Source organism: Sycon ciliatum, chromosome 13, assembly GCF_964019385.1.
Source record: "Sycon ciliatum chromosome 13, ocSycCili1.1, whole genome shotgun sequence".
Taxonomy (NCBI): domain Eukaryota; kingdom Metazoa; phylum Porifera; class Calcarea; order Leucosolenida; family Sycettidae; genus Sycon; species Sycon ciliatum.
In genome coordinates this window covers 9,769,878-9,786,112 of record NC_088655.1, presented here as the reverse complement: position 1 = coordinate 9,786,112, position 16,235 = coordinate 9,769,878, and the positions used below count along the sequence as shown (strand labels likewise).

At 46.2% G+C, this 16,235-nt stretch overlaps 1 protein-coding gene across 1 annotated transcript; it reads left to right on the top strand.

Moving 5' to 3' along the window:
• Positions 1 to 10,339: 10,339 nt before the first annotated feature.
• LOC135830008 (uncharacterized) lies at positions 10,340 to 15,981 on the top strand. Its single transcript, XM_065342397.1, has 4 exons — positions 10,340 to 10,725; positions 11,481 to 11,876; positions 12,385 to 12,504; positions 14,557 to 15,981. Exons 1-4 carry the CDS (start codon positions 10,654 to 10,656, stop codon positions 15,034 to 15,036), a joined length of 1,068 nt encoding a protein of 355 aa, XP_065198469.1. The 5' UTR covers positions 10,340 to 10,653; the 3' UTR covers positions 15,037 to 15,981.
• Positions 15,982 to 16,235: the final 254 nt, after the last annotated feature.

Here is a 16,235-nt window from a genome sequence, read left to right as displayed (position 1 = left end):
GGAGAAGTTGCTGTCAAAATGACTGTGTGCCTCCCTCAGGCTGTTTCAGCGCAGCCTACATCAGCCATCAGGAATGCCGGAGGTAATTTGTGGAAGCTATAATTATTGTAGTACATTGCAAAATCAGAGCGGCTCCCCAGCGACTATCTGTACTGTCAGCAGGTGGTGCAATGGGATCACAGGTGAGAAAATGATGAAATTATTGAATTTTGTTTTTCCGCATGATTATGTTGAACATGTCCAATGGCAATGGTTTCCTTACGTAGAGCCGGATTTGTGATGCATGTACTTTCACCGTACACTGCTCCTTCATGATGTCCTATAACGTGAGTCAAACTTGCACCAGTTCACATCCCAGTATTCGCAGCTCTAGTAAGGCTGTTGCACTGTGCCCAATAGGCATTTGCTAGCTTTATCGGACTTCATTGGGTAGCACCGTACTGGAATCCTCCTCTTCTGCTGAGGTGCAAGCCCCATGTGCCATAATGCCATTCAAGGCTTTGTAAGTGTTCGACATGTGGTGGCCTGGCGTGTGGAACACCTCCCAAGCTGGTTGTGTTTCTGAACGCAATTGTATAGCTGGTGGTAACGCCAACGTGTGGATTTTACTATTACTCGGTGCAGAGCCAAAGGTGCATGTATATTTAATGAGCAGTAGCCTATGGCAGAAAATGGTGGCTGAAAAACTGGCAGAATTTGTTACTTTTCTGGTATGCTTCATCAGTGCAAGTTTGGCATACACGTATGGATAAAGAAGAGCAGATTTGGAGGAATTGCCCACCGCAACTTTTACATGGCTCTGCCAATTTCGCTGCTTGTAGAGCAGAATCAACCAATTTTTTAAAGCATTATCCGCCATGGGATAATGCAGCGTATTGCTTACCACAGGCATAGGTTTGGTGCACAGAAAACTGGCCTCTCAAGGCAGGTGGGTGACCTTTCAACATAGGTCACAAAGTGCACATGATTGTAGAGTACTGCTCAATGAAATCCAGTCGTGTCACTCAAGTTTGCGCCTTGCATCATTTTGCAGCCCAGTGTTCGCAGGTCTAGGGCTGCGCAACGCCCCGGCGCGTACTTGTGGGCCGCGACTGGATTTCATTGAGCAGGCCATATGTAGAGGCATGGAATGTGGTACCTGATATAAGTGCCCTTTTTACCTGAGATAAGTGGCCTTTTAGCGCAGGTCACATGGTGTATATTGATTATTGAGGCATGGAATGGTACTGAAATAAGAGCGGCCTCTCAAGATAGGTGGTCTTTCAAAACATGTGGTCTTTCAAAACAGGTCACGTACTGTATGCAAGGCATGCCCTAGAAACTGAGAAAACCGTTCTCTCAAAATAGCAAGGGTGGGGCAGGGGCATGGGAACGAAACACTAAACCCCTCCTCCCTTTTGCTGGGACCACGCCTCTGTAGTACATGTACATGTATGTGTTTGCCTATAAGCACTGAGCGTGAAACCAACCGACCGCTCCGATTTCTTTGGTAGTGAGCAGTGGAAGTATGGGTATTGAGCACCGTGCGAGTTGTGGAAGCCTTGGGTTGCCCACTGTGGATATATGCAAGAACAGTATTGTCTACTTGTGGCCAGCCTGTCGTGTGTGGTGGAATTCAGTTGTAAGATAACGCTGTGCTGGATTATTTGTGGCTCACGGAGATGTTCCCACGGTGTGTAATGTATACGTAGGGCCAATTATGTCCCGAGTTGGTGTGAAGTCCAGATAATTGCATAGTAAGAGGGGTTATTCATAACTGCCATTAGTCTGGGGTTCCAGCCGTTCACTGTCAGAGCTGCACGGACGTCATCATGCCTGTCACGTGCCCGCCCAGCCAGTACTGTACCGTGTGCGCGGGCAGGGCACTACTCAGTATGTGTAACACTATGCATGCTCTGCAGAGCATGCATGTGTTATGCGGGGTAGCACCTGTGATCACCCGTTTGACCACATTCAGCGGACCTACTCACACACTGTGAAATCGACACCCTGTTTGGCAGCAGCCTCCTGGGAATGAAAGAAATTATTGAGTCGGGTTCCGGTTTTCCCTACTCAGCCACTCAACTGCCATAGTTGCCTTTCATAATTACATTTTGTTTCCATCGGCAGTCGTTTGAAGAGCCAGGAAAATTTTATGTTGAATATGAATTATTATTATTATTATACGCATTCCCGCGTTTAAGTGTAGCAGCAGTATGCTGCGTCCACAGCTTCGCTTATGCAGAATGGCTTGGGTGAGAGGAGAGGGGAGAGAAAGCAACAAGGCAACCAACATCTATGAAATTGGTCACAATAACATGAAGAGAACCAACCTACATATGCATGATTGCACAAGAATGGAGACGACAAAATATAATGGCTATAATCATTGTGCCACAAAACCGGTACACAGGAGATCTGTCGACAATGTAACGAAACATAAAACTCAGTTACTCAATACAGGTTCCACTAAATAATTACAAGAGAACAACGCTACAACGTTAGAATTGCTGCTAAATTATCGCAAGTGTAGAGAACGAGTCTAATACAAATGAAAACCATGAACAGACTGTCCCGAAGTTATTTTGGGAACAAATTGTACTACATAAATACAAGTTTTAATATAGCTATGAATAGGATGAAGGCCGCAGACATCACGCAACTACGTTACTTGTTTGACATGTATTTACTGTGTATTTTAAAAATATTATTGAAAACCCAGAATCGATTTTCTTGTTCCTATCATCAGTGGGAAAAAACGGAATTAATGATACAACCAAAGAAACTGAAGTTAAGTACTGTAAATAGAAAGGTGTTAGAAATAACATCAAGGTACAAGTGCAATAAAACCACTAGAGGAAACGCAAAAAAAGGTAACAAGATTACATAACCAAAGGCGAGAAGGCACTGAACGAAGTGTCAACCTACGAATACAACTTCAGTGCAACAATAAAAAGTACAAATACAAAAGTGCAGGATCATGATTGTTGAACATCAGTAATAAATAAACATGCCAATCTGCTACTAAAATGAATGCAAATTACTGGAACAAACCAATTGAGCAGCAGCACAGGCTGTCCAACCATCCTACTTTGAACAGGACAGTCCTGCTTTGGACCAAAACATTTGTATACTTTTACACGATTGCCTTTGTATACATCATACTGTGGTGTCCTGCTTTGGAATGGTGGCAGGGCTGGACAGACTGGTAGCGTACTTCAGGACTGGGCACAAGAAATAAAAAAATATTGTCAGCCTGGGATAGCATTGAGCATTCAGTAAGTCACAATAATTGAGCTACAATAAAAGCTAGTTCTACCTTATAGTAAAACGCCGATAATCCGGACATCAACTATCCGGATGATCAACTGTCCGGATGAAGAATTATCCGGATCACCTGGTTGGGCCGGAAAATAGAAAATTTAGCAGCTGTTTTAGGGTTTTACTGATGTTCCCCAATCTGAGACCATTCAAGCGAAGCACAAGATGCATTACAACGGAGGAGATTGGAGTCAAGATAGAGAATGAAAAATGATGATAACATGCGGGAATACGCATGGTTTAGATAGATGTGTGACTGCTCCCTTATCCGAACATTCTTCTCTTCCGAACCTCCTGGAAACAGCCTGTGTTTGGAAAATCGGCACTCTACTGTATTTGTAAGTAAGCTTGAGCACTGTATGAAAACAGGACTAACCCTTCTGTGTTAACATACAGGAAGAAATAAGAAATATTTGAAAGTTGAATCATGTTCGTTGCAAAACAATGCCAGTTGGTTGTCTAATTTTGCTACCGTGACATAGGAATAATACACGTCTAACATATCTGCCTTTTTAGAGAGACATACAGTAGAATCTGTGACTAACGACCACCCCTTGGGGCCATAGAAAATTGTCTTTAGTAGCATTTGGTGCATAGTTAGAGGTTTGCACCGCACAACCACATATGCATGTGAGACCGTCCGTGCCTGGCAAAGTGGTCTGTAGTACCAGGCTGGTCGCTAATCAAGGTTGGTCTTTAGTTACAGGTTTTGCTGAACGTCCGTGCCTGGCAAAGTGGTCTGTAGTACCAGGCTGGTCGCTAATCAAGGTTGGTCTTTAGTTACAGGTTTTACTTTATATACTTTGGCTAGTTTAGGGTGCCGGACATGATCAGTTTGAGGGATTAGGAGCACACGAGAAGTCCATCGAACCTTCCACTGGGCGGCAAACCTGCAAAGAAACACAACTCTTTACTCCCTACATAGTGAAATCAAGGGAAAGCGTGAGCTTTCCACGTAGAGAGTATCACACAATTCCTCCAGTATTGCCAAAGTCGCTACAGACCTCTGCTTTGAATATTGTGATGTTCTTCAGTATAATGGAAATCTTATTCAACTGAGGTATTTCCCTTGCCCGAAAGTATATTTCCATCAAACACTTTTGAAGAATATGCAGGAGGTGACAGGGGTAACAATGCAATCTTTTTTTGATAAGAAAGACAAAGAAACCCAGGATGAAAGCATTCCTTTTCATGTGTCCTTTGAAAGCATCTGTACTTCGAAGTACCTTGTATCATTTGTATCTTTGCCACTCTACAGGACAGGGAGGGAGACTGCAAGAAGGACAGGAAAGATCTGATAATAGTCCATCCCAAATCCCGATCACTATCTCGCCTCCTCAGACTGAGAACATTGCACAATAGAATATCCTCTTTTTGTGTTTCAAGTGCTGCAAGGAGAAGCTGGTCGAATTTTGTCCATCCCAAACTCCGACCACAATCCCGTGCAAGAAGGAAAGAGTGTTGCAAGGAGAAGCTGAAAGAATTCTGATCTGTCCACCCCAAACCCCAACCATCATCCCCTCCCAGAACAATGAATTACTTCAGTATAGCATGCCCAGAGACGCTGTGCACACCTGCTATGATGTGTAACCATGGCCACCACCAATCACAGTCACTGTGTATACAAAATACTTCGAACACACGTGGGTCTCTTGTATGAAATTTTGTCCATCCCACACACTGCACAACAAATCGCATACACACCAGCATAACAGAAATAGACGCAGGAATTTGCATATGCTCTATTCTTATCCGCCCACATGACACTTGATCACACGCATACCCATGCGCACACATGGCAGGCTGCACACACATCCACTTGTTCCCCACTTACTCAATGGTCATGTAGTTCTACCCTGATACTTCGCTCGGAGAGGAAGCCACACACACCCCTATGCATACATTTACCCTGAAGACAAAAAGCATTTCTATAGAACACAAATCCACATACCGTATGTCCGCACCTTTAAAGCCATGGCGGTATATTCGATTATAAAGCCAGTCTCAGTTATAAAGCCATGGGCTTCATAAATGAAATGACATTAGAAGTATATTTTGCAAAGATTAAGGAATAAGTACTATGCTAACAAACTTACAGCCCAGCAGGAAGGGTGAACAAGTAGATTTAGATTGAAATATCTGTGTGGACTTTGACTTTTATGGCATGGCGTAGTGGGCGAGTCATTTTGCATCTAAAATATCTAGGAAAGCAGCGGTGTTTCGAATATAAGGCCATGGCTTTAAAGGCGCTGACATACGGTAAAAGCACACCTCACAGCCAACACGTGTGCATAGTGTTTCATCGGATTTCATTGAACAGCACTAGGTTTTATCGCTAACTTTGATCAAGAATATTGCTGCCATAGTCAATCAGACCTTTTGTTCTTACACTCAAATCCGTAATAAGTAAATGCAGCTCTGTGCGAGGATTGCTCAATTGCGTGAAACCTGAAGTTACAGCTTCACAGCCCTTCACGTCCGGCGCTTGTGTAAGAATTATTATGAACCATTACCCTCAGAGACGGTCTTGTTGACCAGCAAAATTCCAAAGGCAATGTCACCACTGCCTTCTCATCAGGTTCATGTAGGCTGGCAAGAGTTCATAGACAAGATTGCAACAGTTATCTATTTTCTATGGGCCATGCACGGTACACTACCTTCTTTACATCCTAATATCCTATGGCTACATCCGCGCACTGAGCCGTCAGTGTGAATGCAATTGCACTCTTGTGGGAGACCGCAGGCATTTTACTTCATTAGATCTGCTACTAAAACCCATCATCAGAAAGGACTTGCTACGAGACATGGGCAACAAAAATTGGTGCAAAATCTTTGCTTGCTGTTTGAAACCAGGTAGTCGCTGGTATTTTACGACTCCTTGTTTCAAACCAAATTTTCAATTCGTATGGAAAAGCTAATTGAGTTTCGTAGCAAATCCTTTCTGAGGCTGCGTTTACACGGAGACGAAACGAAACGGAACGAAACGGGGCGAAAACGGGCTGGCCTCGAATCGTTTTCAAACCGTTTACACGAGAACGGCAAATCGTTTTGAACCGTTTACACGAAAACGGAAAACGGGCGATCAGGCTGGAGTTAGCACGTGCTGGCTTGGCGCAAGGGCGGGAAGTAACACGTTAGTTGGAGTTGGAACGTGCTGGTGGTCGCAAAGGTCAGGTATTTCCCGCGAAATATTGTCACGCGCGGAATGGTTTCCATGACCGCGCTCCGTTTCCAATCGTTTTCGCTGTTTTCACCGTTTACACGAGACCGAAAACGTTTTGAAAACGTTTCAAAACACTTTGAAGTGCGTTTCCATTTCGTTCCGTTTAGGTATCGTTTTCGGGCGTTGTCGTGTAAACGATAGTAGTAAACGCAACGATTTCGTTCCGTTAAGGTCCTACTTCGTTGTCGTGTAAACGCAAATCGTTCTTAATCGTTGTCGTGTAAACGCAGCCTGAGGATGAACTTTGGTAACGGATCGAATGCAGCACACTTCTTTGATCTCCAGGGAGTGCATTTACATCCTATCTCCTCGGTGCTGCATATTGGGCGTGTTCATCAGTATGGCACTTTGCACTGTTCTCGACTTCGAGATGTGTAGTTTGGCTGTTAGAACAACACATTCATTCTCAGAGAGGATTTTCTACGAGACTTATAAAGCTGCCCTCTGCCCTTTTCTCTATAGTTCGTTGTTGCTTTTTTGATTCGCAATGGAGGCGAGTGGACCGTTCTTGAAGACAAATAAAATGTACCCCCTACTCCCAACTACACTGCACGAGTAGATTGTAGCTGAGTTCTCGCTTTTCCTGCTAAATAACTTGACCCCTAGTCCTTGGCGGATTGTGCCGGCAGAATAATTGGCAGAATTCGGTACTTTTTCTGGTATGTTTCATGCATGTTTAGTATGTGGATAAAGAAATGGAGCAGAATTCAAGGAAGTCGCTGACGCAAGGTTTGCTGCCAAAGTTTACTGCTTTTCGAGCAGAATCTGCCAATTTGTCGAGCATTATCCTTCTGTAATCCGCTGCATTACACAAAAAACATTTTTGGTTGGACTTCACCGAGCATCAGGAACATAAGGTCATTATTTTTCCTAAATTGCTCTCGTCCAAACCAACTTAACTGCTCAATGAGCAGGGTGTCGTGCCAATTTGCAGGCTTGTCGAGTGCAAGGTCAATTATGCGTTTCTGGCGTGCCCAGAACAATGGGTCAGCATCGTGTCGTGAAGTTATCAGGTTAAACCACAAGCTCCAAGATAGGGATACATGAAACATTAACCAAGGGTATTAGCAACAGTGGTAACGGGTTTCAAAGAGTTCGGCCTATTCGGACATCTTCCTGCATTTGCATGTTTGTGCCGGGGCATGCATAACGCTGACCCTCCAGGAAATCGCGATTCCACGGATGCAACAAATTTCGCGATTTTGGCCCAAACCCGCGATTTTCAGCAAAATCCGCTTTTTCCCGCGTTTTTTGTAGTTTTCTGCACTATATCTCACATTTGTATGCACTTTTCACGCAGTTCTTTCCATGATCCTGTAGGTTATTTGCACAGTACGACTCCCGAGTAGATATACGATGCAACAAATTTCGTGATTTGGCCCTTCAGTCTTGTACATGTACTAGCAAACCAGTATTTGCTTGATTTCGTGCAAGTAAGGCCTCTTCTCTAATCCAAAAACTCCACCCTGATGCCGGTAAATTCTCCTGAGAGCTAAATAACTTCAGAGACAATCATGGTCCATTTTTTTGCACCAAAGTCACTTTGCCTACATTGCATCATCGCCCTTACCTTGGCTTTGCCTCCAGTTCCGTTCATTATTCATGAACTCGTGAAAATCCAGGATTCTGAACGGAATTCGGCCAGTGTTTGTCCAAGTATACGCATACGGAAAGGAGAAGGTAGTTAACTCGCTCTTTCTTTGCTAAGTTATTCTTCGGAATTCTACTCGCTCTCCGCAACGGCCGAATTCTGCGACTAAATTTTGCTGTCGGCTGGTCCATGGCGTAGAGTAGCGGTGGCTACAGTTGTTCATTGGCCAGGACTCACAGGAGTAACACTAAAACACCTGCAGTAACATCCACTGCAGCGCAGGCCACTGAGATAATGTCACTACCTGACCTCAGAAGTCAGAGGCTAGCTCTCTGCGAGGGTGTGCACTTGGCGGAAGCATAACTAACTTACAAGTAGGAAGCTGGCGGCTGCTCACTGAAATGTCCAGAACAGGACTCAGACTCTTCAAGACTTCAAGCAGGTTCTCTACACCTTCAACTACGAGTACGGTCAATGCGTTCTGTGCTGCGCAGGGGAAACGAAACAAAGAGGTTTACTCTCTCCAATGCCGAGAGAGTGTTTTGTGTAGAGGAACTAGAAAGAGAACAAGCAGAGCAACACCCTTCCTTCGTCATTGAATGCAATACTGAAATGAACGGGGCTAGAGGCCAGCATTAGGTCTTGCCCATGCGATATAGCTGGGCCATAGCTCTGGGTTTCGTGCCAAAATTACAGCTTCATTCCCGCCGAAGTCTGTGACTTCACTGGCGGGCAGCTTACGGCTAGCACCTACCGATATGCCTTTCAGCTACTGCTAGACATAGTTATTATACTCACGGGCTTCGAGTGGACAGAGAGTGTGAACAGCTAAAGTAGCCTGCAGAGTTCAGTGCGAGCAGGAAAGGAGAGAGACATAGCCGCTGATGATTGGGGCGTGAATTGTCCGTGCTTTCCACGCCTGTAGGTCTACTCACCTTCGATGTCGACTCGACGAGTGGTTACGAACGTTTGAGGCGATAGCGGAGATAAGCAGTGCGTCCTGTCTCTCCTGCCGCTGGACGGATCGTGGGCTCAGGTCGTCCAAGAAAGACGTTTGGGATGTGTTTGCAATACGCTATCGTCATACCGGTTGTGGTTGACCTTCGTGTAACACATCAGAATCGTGTACGCAATCATGCGCCTGTCTTTGTGATGGTATGTGTGGAGGAGACGTGAAAACCCGGGCTTTTACGACTCCTCCGTATGAACATGTACAGCAGTACAATCATGTACTCGATAGAACATCGACTACACAAGGATGCCCGCAGTGGGGTAACCATGAAGCGTCTCCCATTGGAGCCTTTCACTGGCGAGGAGTTTCAAGTCTACACTCTTACCTCGGACGGGGCCCGACAGGATCTCGATATCGGCCCCTAGGGTTTTTGACACACGGGGAGAAGGCATTCCTCTAAGTACAATATAAAGGTTTCGGTGTTACTTGCAACTCCCAAAGAACCATTACAGGCATTTTTGTACTGTATTTTATTATTTACTTGAGCATTCCCATTAGTATCGATGATGAAAAATACTTTGGAGTGAAGGACATACATGTACATGTAGGAGAGGCCCCGACGAAACATTGCTTTACGTTACATCTCACTGTTATCACTCAAAGCCAAGACCTTAGCATAACGGTTGAGGCTCTGAAGTTTTTTTTTTGCTGCTCGTAGTATGACGATGATGACTCGGGGGTTCTCTCTGGTGGTAAACGCTGGAGGCCAGGCGCACCCAGTGTGTCGGTTGCCACACCATACGTCAGCCATTTGAAGCAGGCCTTGCTAGTGCGATTCTTCTTAGCACGCGGGCATGGTGTGAGTGGCAGGAAGCGAGCTCCAGCTGACACGGCTACAACAACGAGCTGCTGGAAACGAGGGAAATGAATGTCCACGTCAGAGCGTTTCACATGGTCGAACACACTTATTACACAATACGGCCCATCTTTCGGGCTCTGGAAGACTCTCACACAACCTCTCAGCCGACATGAACTGCCAAAATAGATGCTGTCTGCGCCTGATCTGTGCTTAAAATTCACACTAGACTAGCGCCCAATACGCTATCACGCAAAGTCCGAAGTTAGTTAGATGCATCTATGTACATGATATGCTGTCAATCTAACAATCGATGTTCATGTACATGTACATGTACATGTACTAAGTGTGATTAGTTCTAAAGCCGGATGTAAGCGCTACAACTAACCTATTCAGCTATATCGACGCGATGGCCTAATCGTGCCAATCACATCCTCTCTGCATTAAAATCACGGATAGTCGGATACTCTGCCTTGTATGATTCGCATGTCACAATTTAGAGATGTGTGTTCCTTGGACGTTGTTTGTCAACTTTTGCAAAGTCTCCCCTTTAGTGTCCCTTGCAGAAACAAGGATTTAGCTGCCACGACGTGGTGGAGGATTGCTGCGGCAGGACGGACCGTGCTGTATTGTTCGTAGGTGTTGTAGTGGTGTCTGGGGCAGCAGCATCAGCCGGGAAGGACAGCAGGACAGGATTGGAGGCTCCAGTGCCGCTCCGGCTCGTTCTGTGCATGTGCTTGCAGTGCAAGTGGTTCTGCATTCGGAATTCCCATTCGAACATGGCAGCTCGTGCTCTAGTTCGTGTAGGTATACGTTGTTGTTAAGCAATGTGCTGTTGCTCTTTCAATCATCTACTTCACTATCCTAGCTGCCTGTTTCCCTGTCGTATACAAATACCTATAACAAAGTTAGCCATGACACCGGGAATCGTATACTCGTAGCCCCGGTGACGATAGACCGGGAAGTCACACGGAGCCCCGCTGATGAGACCTGATAAGGTCGAAGCGGGTAGCTGTCTGGAGCATTGAGTAAGCCGAAGATTATAGCTGCATACACCGGCGTCCACAAGTGCTAATCCAGGCTGCCATAGGGTGATGGCGAGCTGTAGCGTTTCGTATACAATGTACTGTGCTAGTTGTGTGCGAAGATTGTCATGAGCGTGAAGACTTTGTCACGGTTGACAGAATTAGAAAGGTCCGAAGAAAACAAAAAATATCTCATCGTCTACTTCAAGTAGTGCAAATGTACAATCAAGCAAGAAAAGACGCTTTTGAAGTTTGCAACACGAAGACATGAGTTCATTCTATTTGCACAGTGATGGGGAAAATCGCAGCAGGACTGGCTTCATATTAACTTCAGACCATTTCTAATGCACCATAGCTTAGTGGTTAGAGCATCGCTGTCCATAAGCGAGGGCCATTCGCTCAAGTCCTGGTGGTGACATTCAAGTTTGTCTTCAGATTTTCCTGTTTGCACCATTACCTCACATTAATGAATACATTAAGGCGGAATTGCCTCTGTGAATTTACCTTTTGAGTTGTCTCTGTCTAATCTCCAGTCCCTAAAGCCCACAGCGAAGGCAGTATCGTTCGCCGCTGGCCCAGCACCAAAGGCCTCCGGAAATCCAGACAAAGGGAACCAAGTCGAGCCAGTAACTAGCAATATTGCCATGGTTACAGCTAGCGAAGCTTCTCCCAGCTCTCAACTTGCAACAGCCGTCCTACCCGGAGCTGCCGGTGAGAGCAGGGATGTCGCCACTGGCGATGGTGATGCATCCTCGACTAGCAGAGATGCCTTACCGAGCCGGGGCGCTGTAAGCGACGACAAGACGACTGCCGGCGACAGCTCAAGTAGCAGTGAGAGCTCCAGCGGCGAGAAGAGCGACTCGAATAGCAACATCTGCAGTAGAAGTAGTGATGCAGATGGCAAAAAGAAGAGAGTTACCTCCAAGCGGGTATGTACCAGAGATGTGTTTTCACATGTTTGTAACATTCATAATCTTTGTCAGCTAGCGGTACCAGGTACACACAAACACCACAATCTGTCTGTTCCCCCTCTCTCTTACCCAGGCTCACTTTGTCTGTCTTTTCGTCTCTCTTTCTGTATGTTTGTCTGTCTGTCAGTCAGTCAGTCTGTCTGTCTGTCTGAATCTATCGCTTTCTGTCCCTCTCTCACTCTTTCTCTCTATCTGTGTCTCTCCATCTCTGTCTGTCTGTCTCTTTCTCTGTCAGTATTTCTCTCTCGTTCTAAACACGTTTTCGAAGGAAATAGCCATTCAACTTCAGTTGAGCTGCGAAGGGCAATTATTATTACTGACTTACATATTTGCTGATGACGAGAAAGGTGGCAACTCCCTCGTCGTTTTTGATACTTCTGACACCCCCCATATATGCACGGCTTTATCAAACTCCCTGCGCATACTAGTATATGTACGTGTAACATATTTTGGCCTGCTCGTACAGACTGGTGGTGACAACGTCGCTGACGTCAATATTGACACCAGCAGTGCGGCCATAAAGGCTCTGCTGGGCGAGACGAAGGCGAGTGAGGCAAGAAAACGGAAAGATACCTCACAGCACAAGGTAAGCCATCGGCACTGAAAAATAGAGGTAAAGTTCACACGTTCGCGTTACCACCGACTATTATAATAGTGTTGAAGAACACAACCAGCTTATAGGAAGTTTCCCTTGTGTCAGGCTGCCACCATGCCTGGTATATAGGCCTTTGCGGATAATACCGGGAGAAAAATTGGCAGAATTCAGTACTTTTCTGGTAAGTTTCATGCATGTTTGATATGTGGATGAAGAAATGGAGCAGAATTCGAGGAATTGCCCGCCATAAGGTTTGTATGGTTCTGCCAATTTCACTGCTTTTCGAGCAGAATCTGCCACCTTTTCGAGCATTATCCGCCAATGCCTACAGTGGTATACCAGCTATCTGCACTAGCTTTAAACAAATTCTGCGAATGCATTGGGTGTTCCGCTGCTCGACGCGTGTTTTAACACTGTGAAATGAAGAGGAACTTATTCACATAGCAGAGCGCGAGAGGAGAGCTGGCGGCTGTTTCGACTACCACGTTTGAGCTTTCCACCGTCACAAGGCAACCGACCGGCCTGATGTCAGGGGAAATATGAACATCCCAGCTGCAAGTACTGGTCATGAATTGCAACATTGGGGCATTTATCGACGTTTCCCGAACACTAACGGGGTATACATGACGTACTATACCGGTAGGAGGTCTATGCTGATGCGCCTACACACGTCCAGAAGTTAGTAATTGCTGATGTTGCTTCCGAGTGGGCTGTCGTCTGCAAGCCGTGTGCTCGCGAGGAAGCCACTGCGGGATCAAGGATGCCGTGGATGCGTTTGCCACTTCCTAGGGTCACTGTTCCATCGGGCAACTTGCTTCTCCTTCAGTACTTAATCTCCGGACATCTAGCTGTTTCGACCTTGTTAGGTCATCAGTCCTGCAGTATATATTTTCCGTAGGTGATCCAGAGTGAAAAGGAGTTCAGTGTGTATGAGAGCCAAGACCACACCTGACTGGACGATACCTATTAGAGCGCGTTGAGCAGGGCAGTCGATGTCAGTGGAGAATTTCGCCAGGACAATAGCAGCGTTGAATGAGCTGGAGAATTGGTGTGAGGGATACTGAGTGAGAGAGACAATCCCAGTTTGAGATAGAGTTGGGTATTGCAGCACAGGGCCGGAGCAGAGGTTCACCGTCGAAAGAGGTAGAAGAAGAGCTAGGAGAGGAGAGAGGCACACACGGTTCTAACAGAGGGCGAACGCTAGCGCAGTCACGAAGCACACGTCACGAGCAAACCATCGTACCACTATGTTGCAGGCAGAACAGAAACCCGCCATGCCTACTGGCGACGTAAGTTCAGTGCAGTATCGCAGCCAAAATGTCGGTGCCCATTGCACTGTGTAAGGTTTAGTCATTGGGTATATCAGTGCGTCTGTAATCGGTCTCCTTTTCATGTCTCCCTTCACTCACCTTGCGGTCTCTAGTATTTGATGGGCTCCCTAGTCAGCTCTAGCCATGGGGTCGGGAGGTGGTCGAGAGCTCGATTTGGTGAGCAAGGTCCTCATCAACTCTCTCTTATCGTCATCAAATGTATTGTTATTACAGTAAAACCTGTAAAGGCGACCACTCGGATAAGGCGACCATCTGTCCAAGAAGACCATTGAAACCAGGACCGAGGGATGCTATATCCAGTCAAATGACCCTGGATAAGGAGACCACCTGGTAACAGAGACCACTTTTTGAAGGTCCCTTGAGCGGTCGTCTTAGACGGGTATCACTGTATCAGGTACTGTATTGCTGGACGTCATTGCGATCAGTCCGGTCCGGCCACTCTGAGCTCGCCTGATGACACCTAACAATGTCGAAACTCGGCTAGATGGCCGAAGGTTGAGTTACGTCTGCATGTACATGTATGTGTATGTGTATGTGTGGGATGAGCGAGAGGCGTGTGGCCTGCCACAGCTAGCTGTCCTAACAACAATCAGTCACCCAATCCCAAAATACTGAAATCGACCTCCTGGCGGTGATATCTCACAAACTAGGCAAGATTGAACTATTATTGTACTGAAGGTGATAATTCAGTTTTTCTGCTCTCTGTTTACAGGCGCAGCAGGGCCAAGCCCCTCAGCCGGCATCGGGCAGCGCAAAACCCAGGACGCAAGCTAGAGGGTCGCCTCCCAAAACAGCCGCGAGGGCGACCGAATCTATGAGTGATAGCTTTGCCTCCAAGTTTGAGTGGATGTCACCTATGCTGGAGGATCTCTACTATCATCTGATTTTCGTGGCCGTGCAATTCTTCTTGGCACTGTTTCTCAGCCGTCTCGTGATTCCCGAATTCATCAAGGATTACGTGGATATCACGAACCACAGCACCATTTGCGTAGCGCTGGCCCTGGCTCTTGCTATACAAACACAGATCATGCACAACACGCCCGCTATGCTGTCGGTCTCCGTTGGCGTTCTCTACGTGGCCACGCGACCGCGGTTCGTGGCCTTCTCGATCATCTTCACTCTGCTGCAGCTGCTGACCATTCCGTGTCGGAGACTAGTCGCCAAGCTATGCGACAAGAAGAAACACTCCTAAGCAAAGGCCAGGAGGATGGAGTAACACAGCCACCGAGTGTATGCACAGCATGGGAAAAGCAGTGCATTTCAGCATGATAATCTCCACCACAAAACCAGCTCTTGTCTCCATCCAGAATGCGCGTCCGGGCTGCTCGTTTTGAACCGTGTGCATGGTAACGCAATGCCATCTCCTCACATTATTATCTGATAGACCATCCGCTGGAGTTAGTCCCACATCCAGGCTGTCCCTGCATGATTCACGTTCATATTTCTGTGCATTGTGCGGAATGTCCGCAGCTCAACACCATCCTAACTGCATGACATTGCATGATAAGGTAGAAAACGGACCCCCATCCACGTCTTTACGTCATTCACGTCTTTACCATTGTTGCATCTTCACCTTGTACCTCACAAACATTTTCTAGTATTAGATGAATGGCTAATGATCACGTGACTGGAAATGTTCGATTCATTGGTGTGTCGAGATGGCACAAGGCTATGTCTACTGATACATACTGCCATTACTGGACTGATCCACCATCTGATTTTACGCATGCATGATAGTTGATACATGCTCCTACGTTCTCATCCGCGGCCTCCCTTCTTCTGTACTCTCTTGCATCTACTATCACGTATGTCTTTACTATGTTCACATTCCCAGCTCGAAAATAATAAATCTGTATGCTCACTACAATAACATCCGTCTTGAAACGGAGTATCTGCGGTGTAGATCTGTCCTTGTTCTTTTTCACGTGTTTAGTTGTGATAATCATTACTAACATTAGAGAGGTTAAGATGCACGTTATTTCCGACACGACGCGCAATTTCACGTCAAAGTTGGCGTAAAACTCCAAATTTTCACGTGAGCTGCAGGTACTAGGTCACTCGCGTTGTTTTTCGTTTCTCAGGCGAATAACGCGAGCTGAACTTTCGCATCACGTCAGAAAGAACGTGTATCTTAAAACCTCTCTATTGTTTTGTGATGACCCAAGTCATGTTTGCGGTACATGTAGGTTCTTTGTTTGAACTGTTTGTGCTGGTGTCTGCAAGCGTCATGCGTGGAGTGTGGCTGGTGGACTGTTCTTGCAGAGGTCTGCAAGCGCCGTGTGGTCTGGTCGGGGCAAAAGAAAAAATCCATCAACTCTGTGACAGTCCGACTGGAGATGGCACAAAGAAATCAGCAGTCGAATTAAAAATATTGCTAAAATGAAAAAAGCA

What these genes read in the sequence shown, in the direction of transcription:
- LOC135830008 (XM_065342397.1), top strand. Translation starts at nt 10,654, where the DNA reads ATGTGCTTGCAGTGCAAGTGGTTCTGCATTCGGAATTCCCATTCGAAC. An exon ending in CAGCTCGTGCTCTAGTTCGT is followed by an intron (nt 10,726 to 11,480) that starts GTAGGTATACGT and finishes TCTAATCTCCAG; the next exon opens with TCCCTAAAGCCCACAGCGAA. An exon ending in AGAGAGTTACCTCCAAGCGG is followed by an intron (nt 11,877 to 12,384) that starts GTATGTACCAGA and finishes CTGCTCGTACAG; the next exon opens with ACTGGTGGTGACAACGTCGC.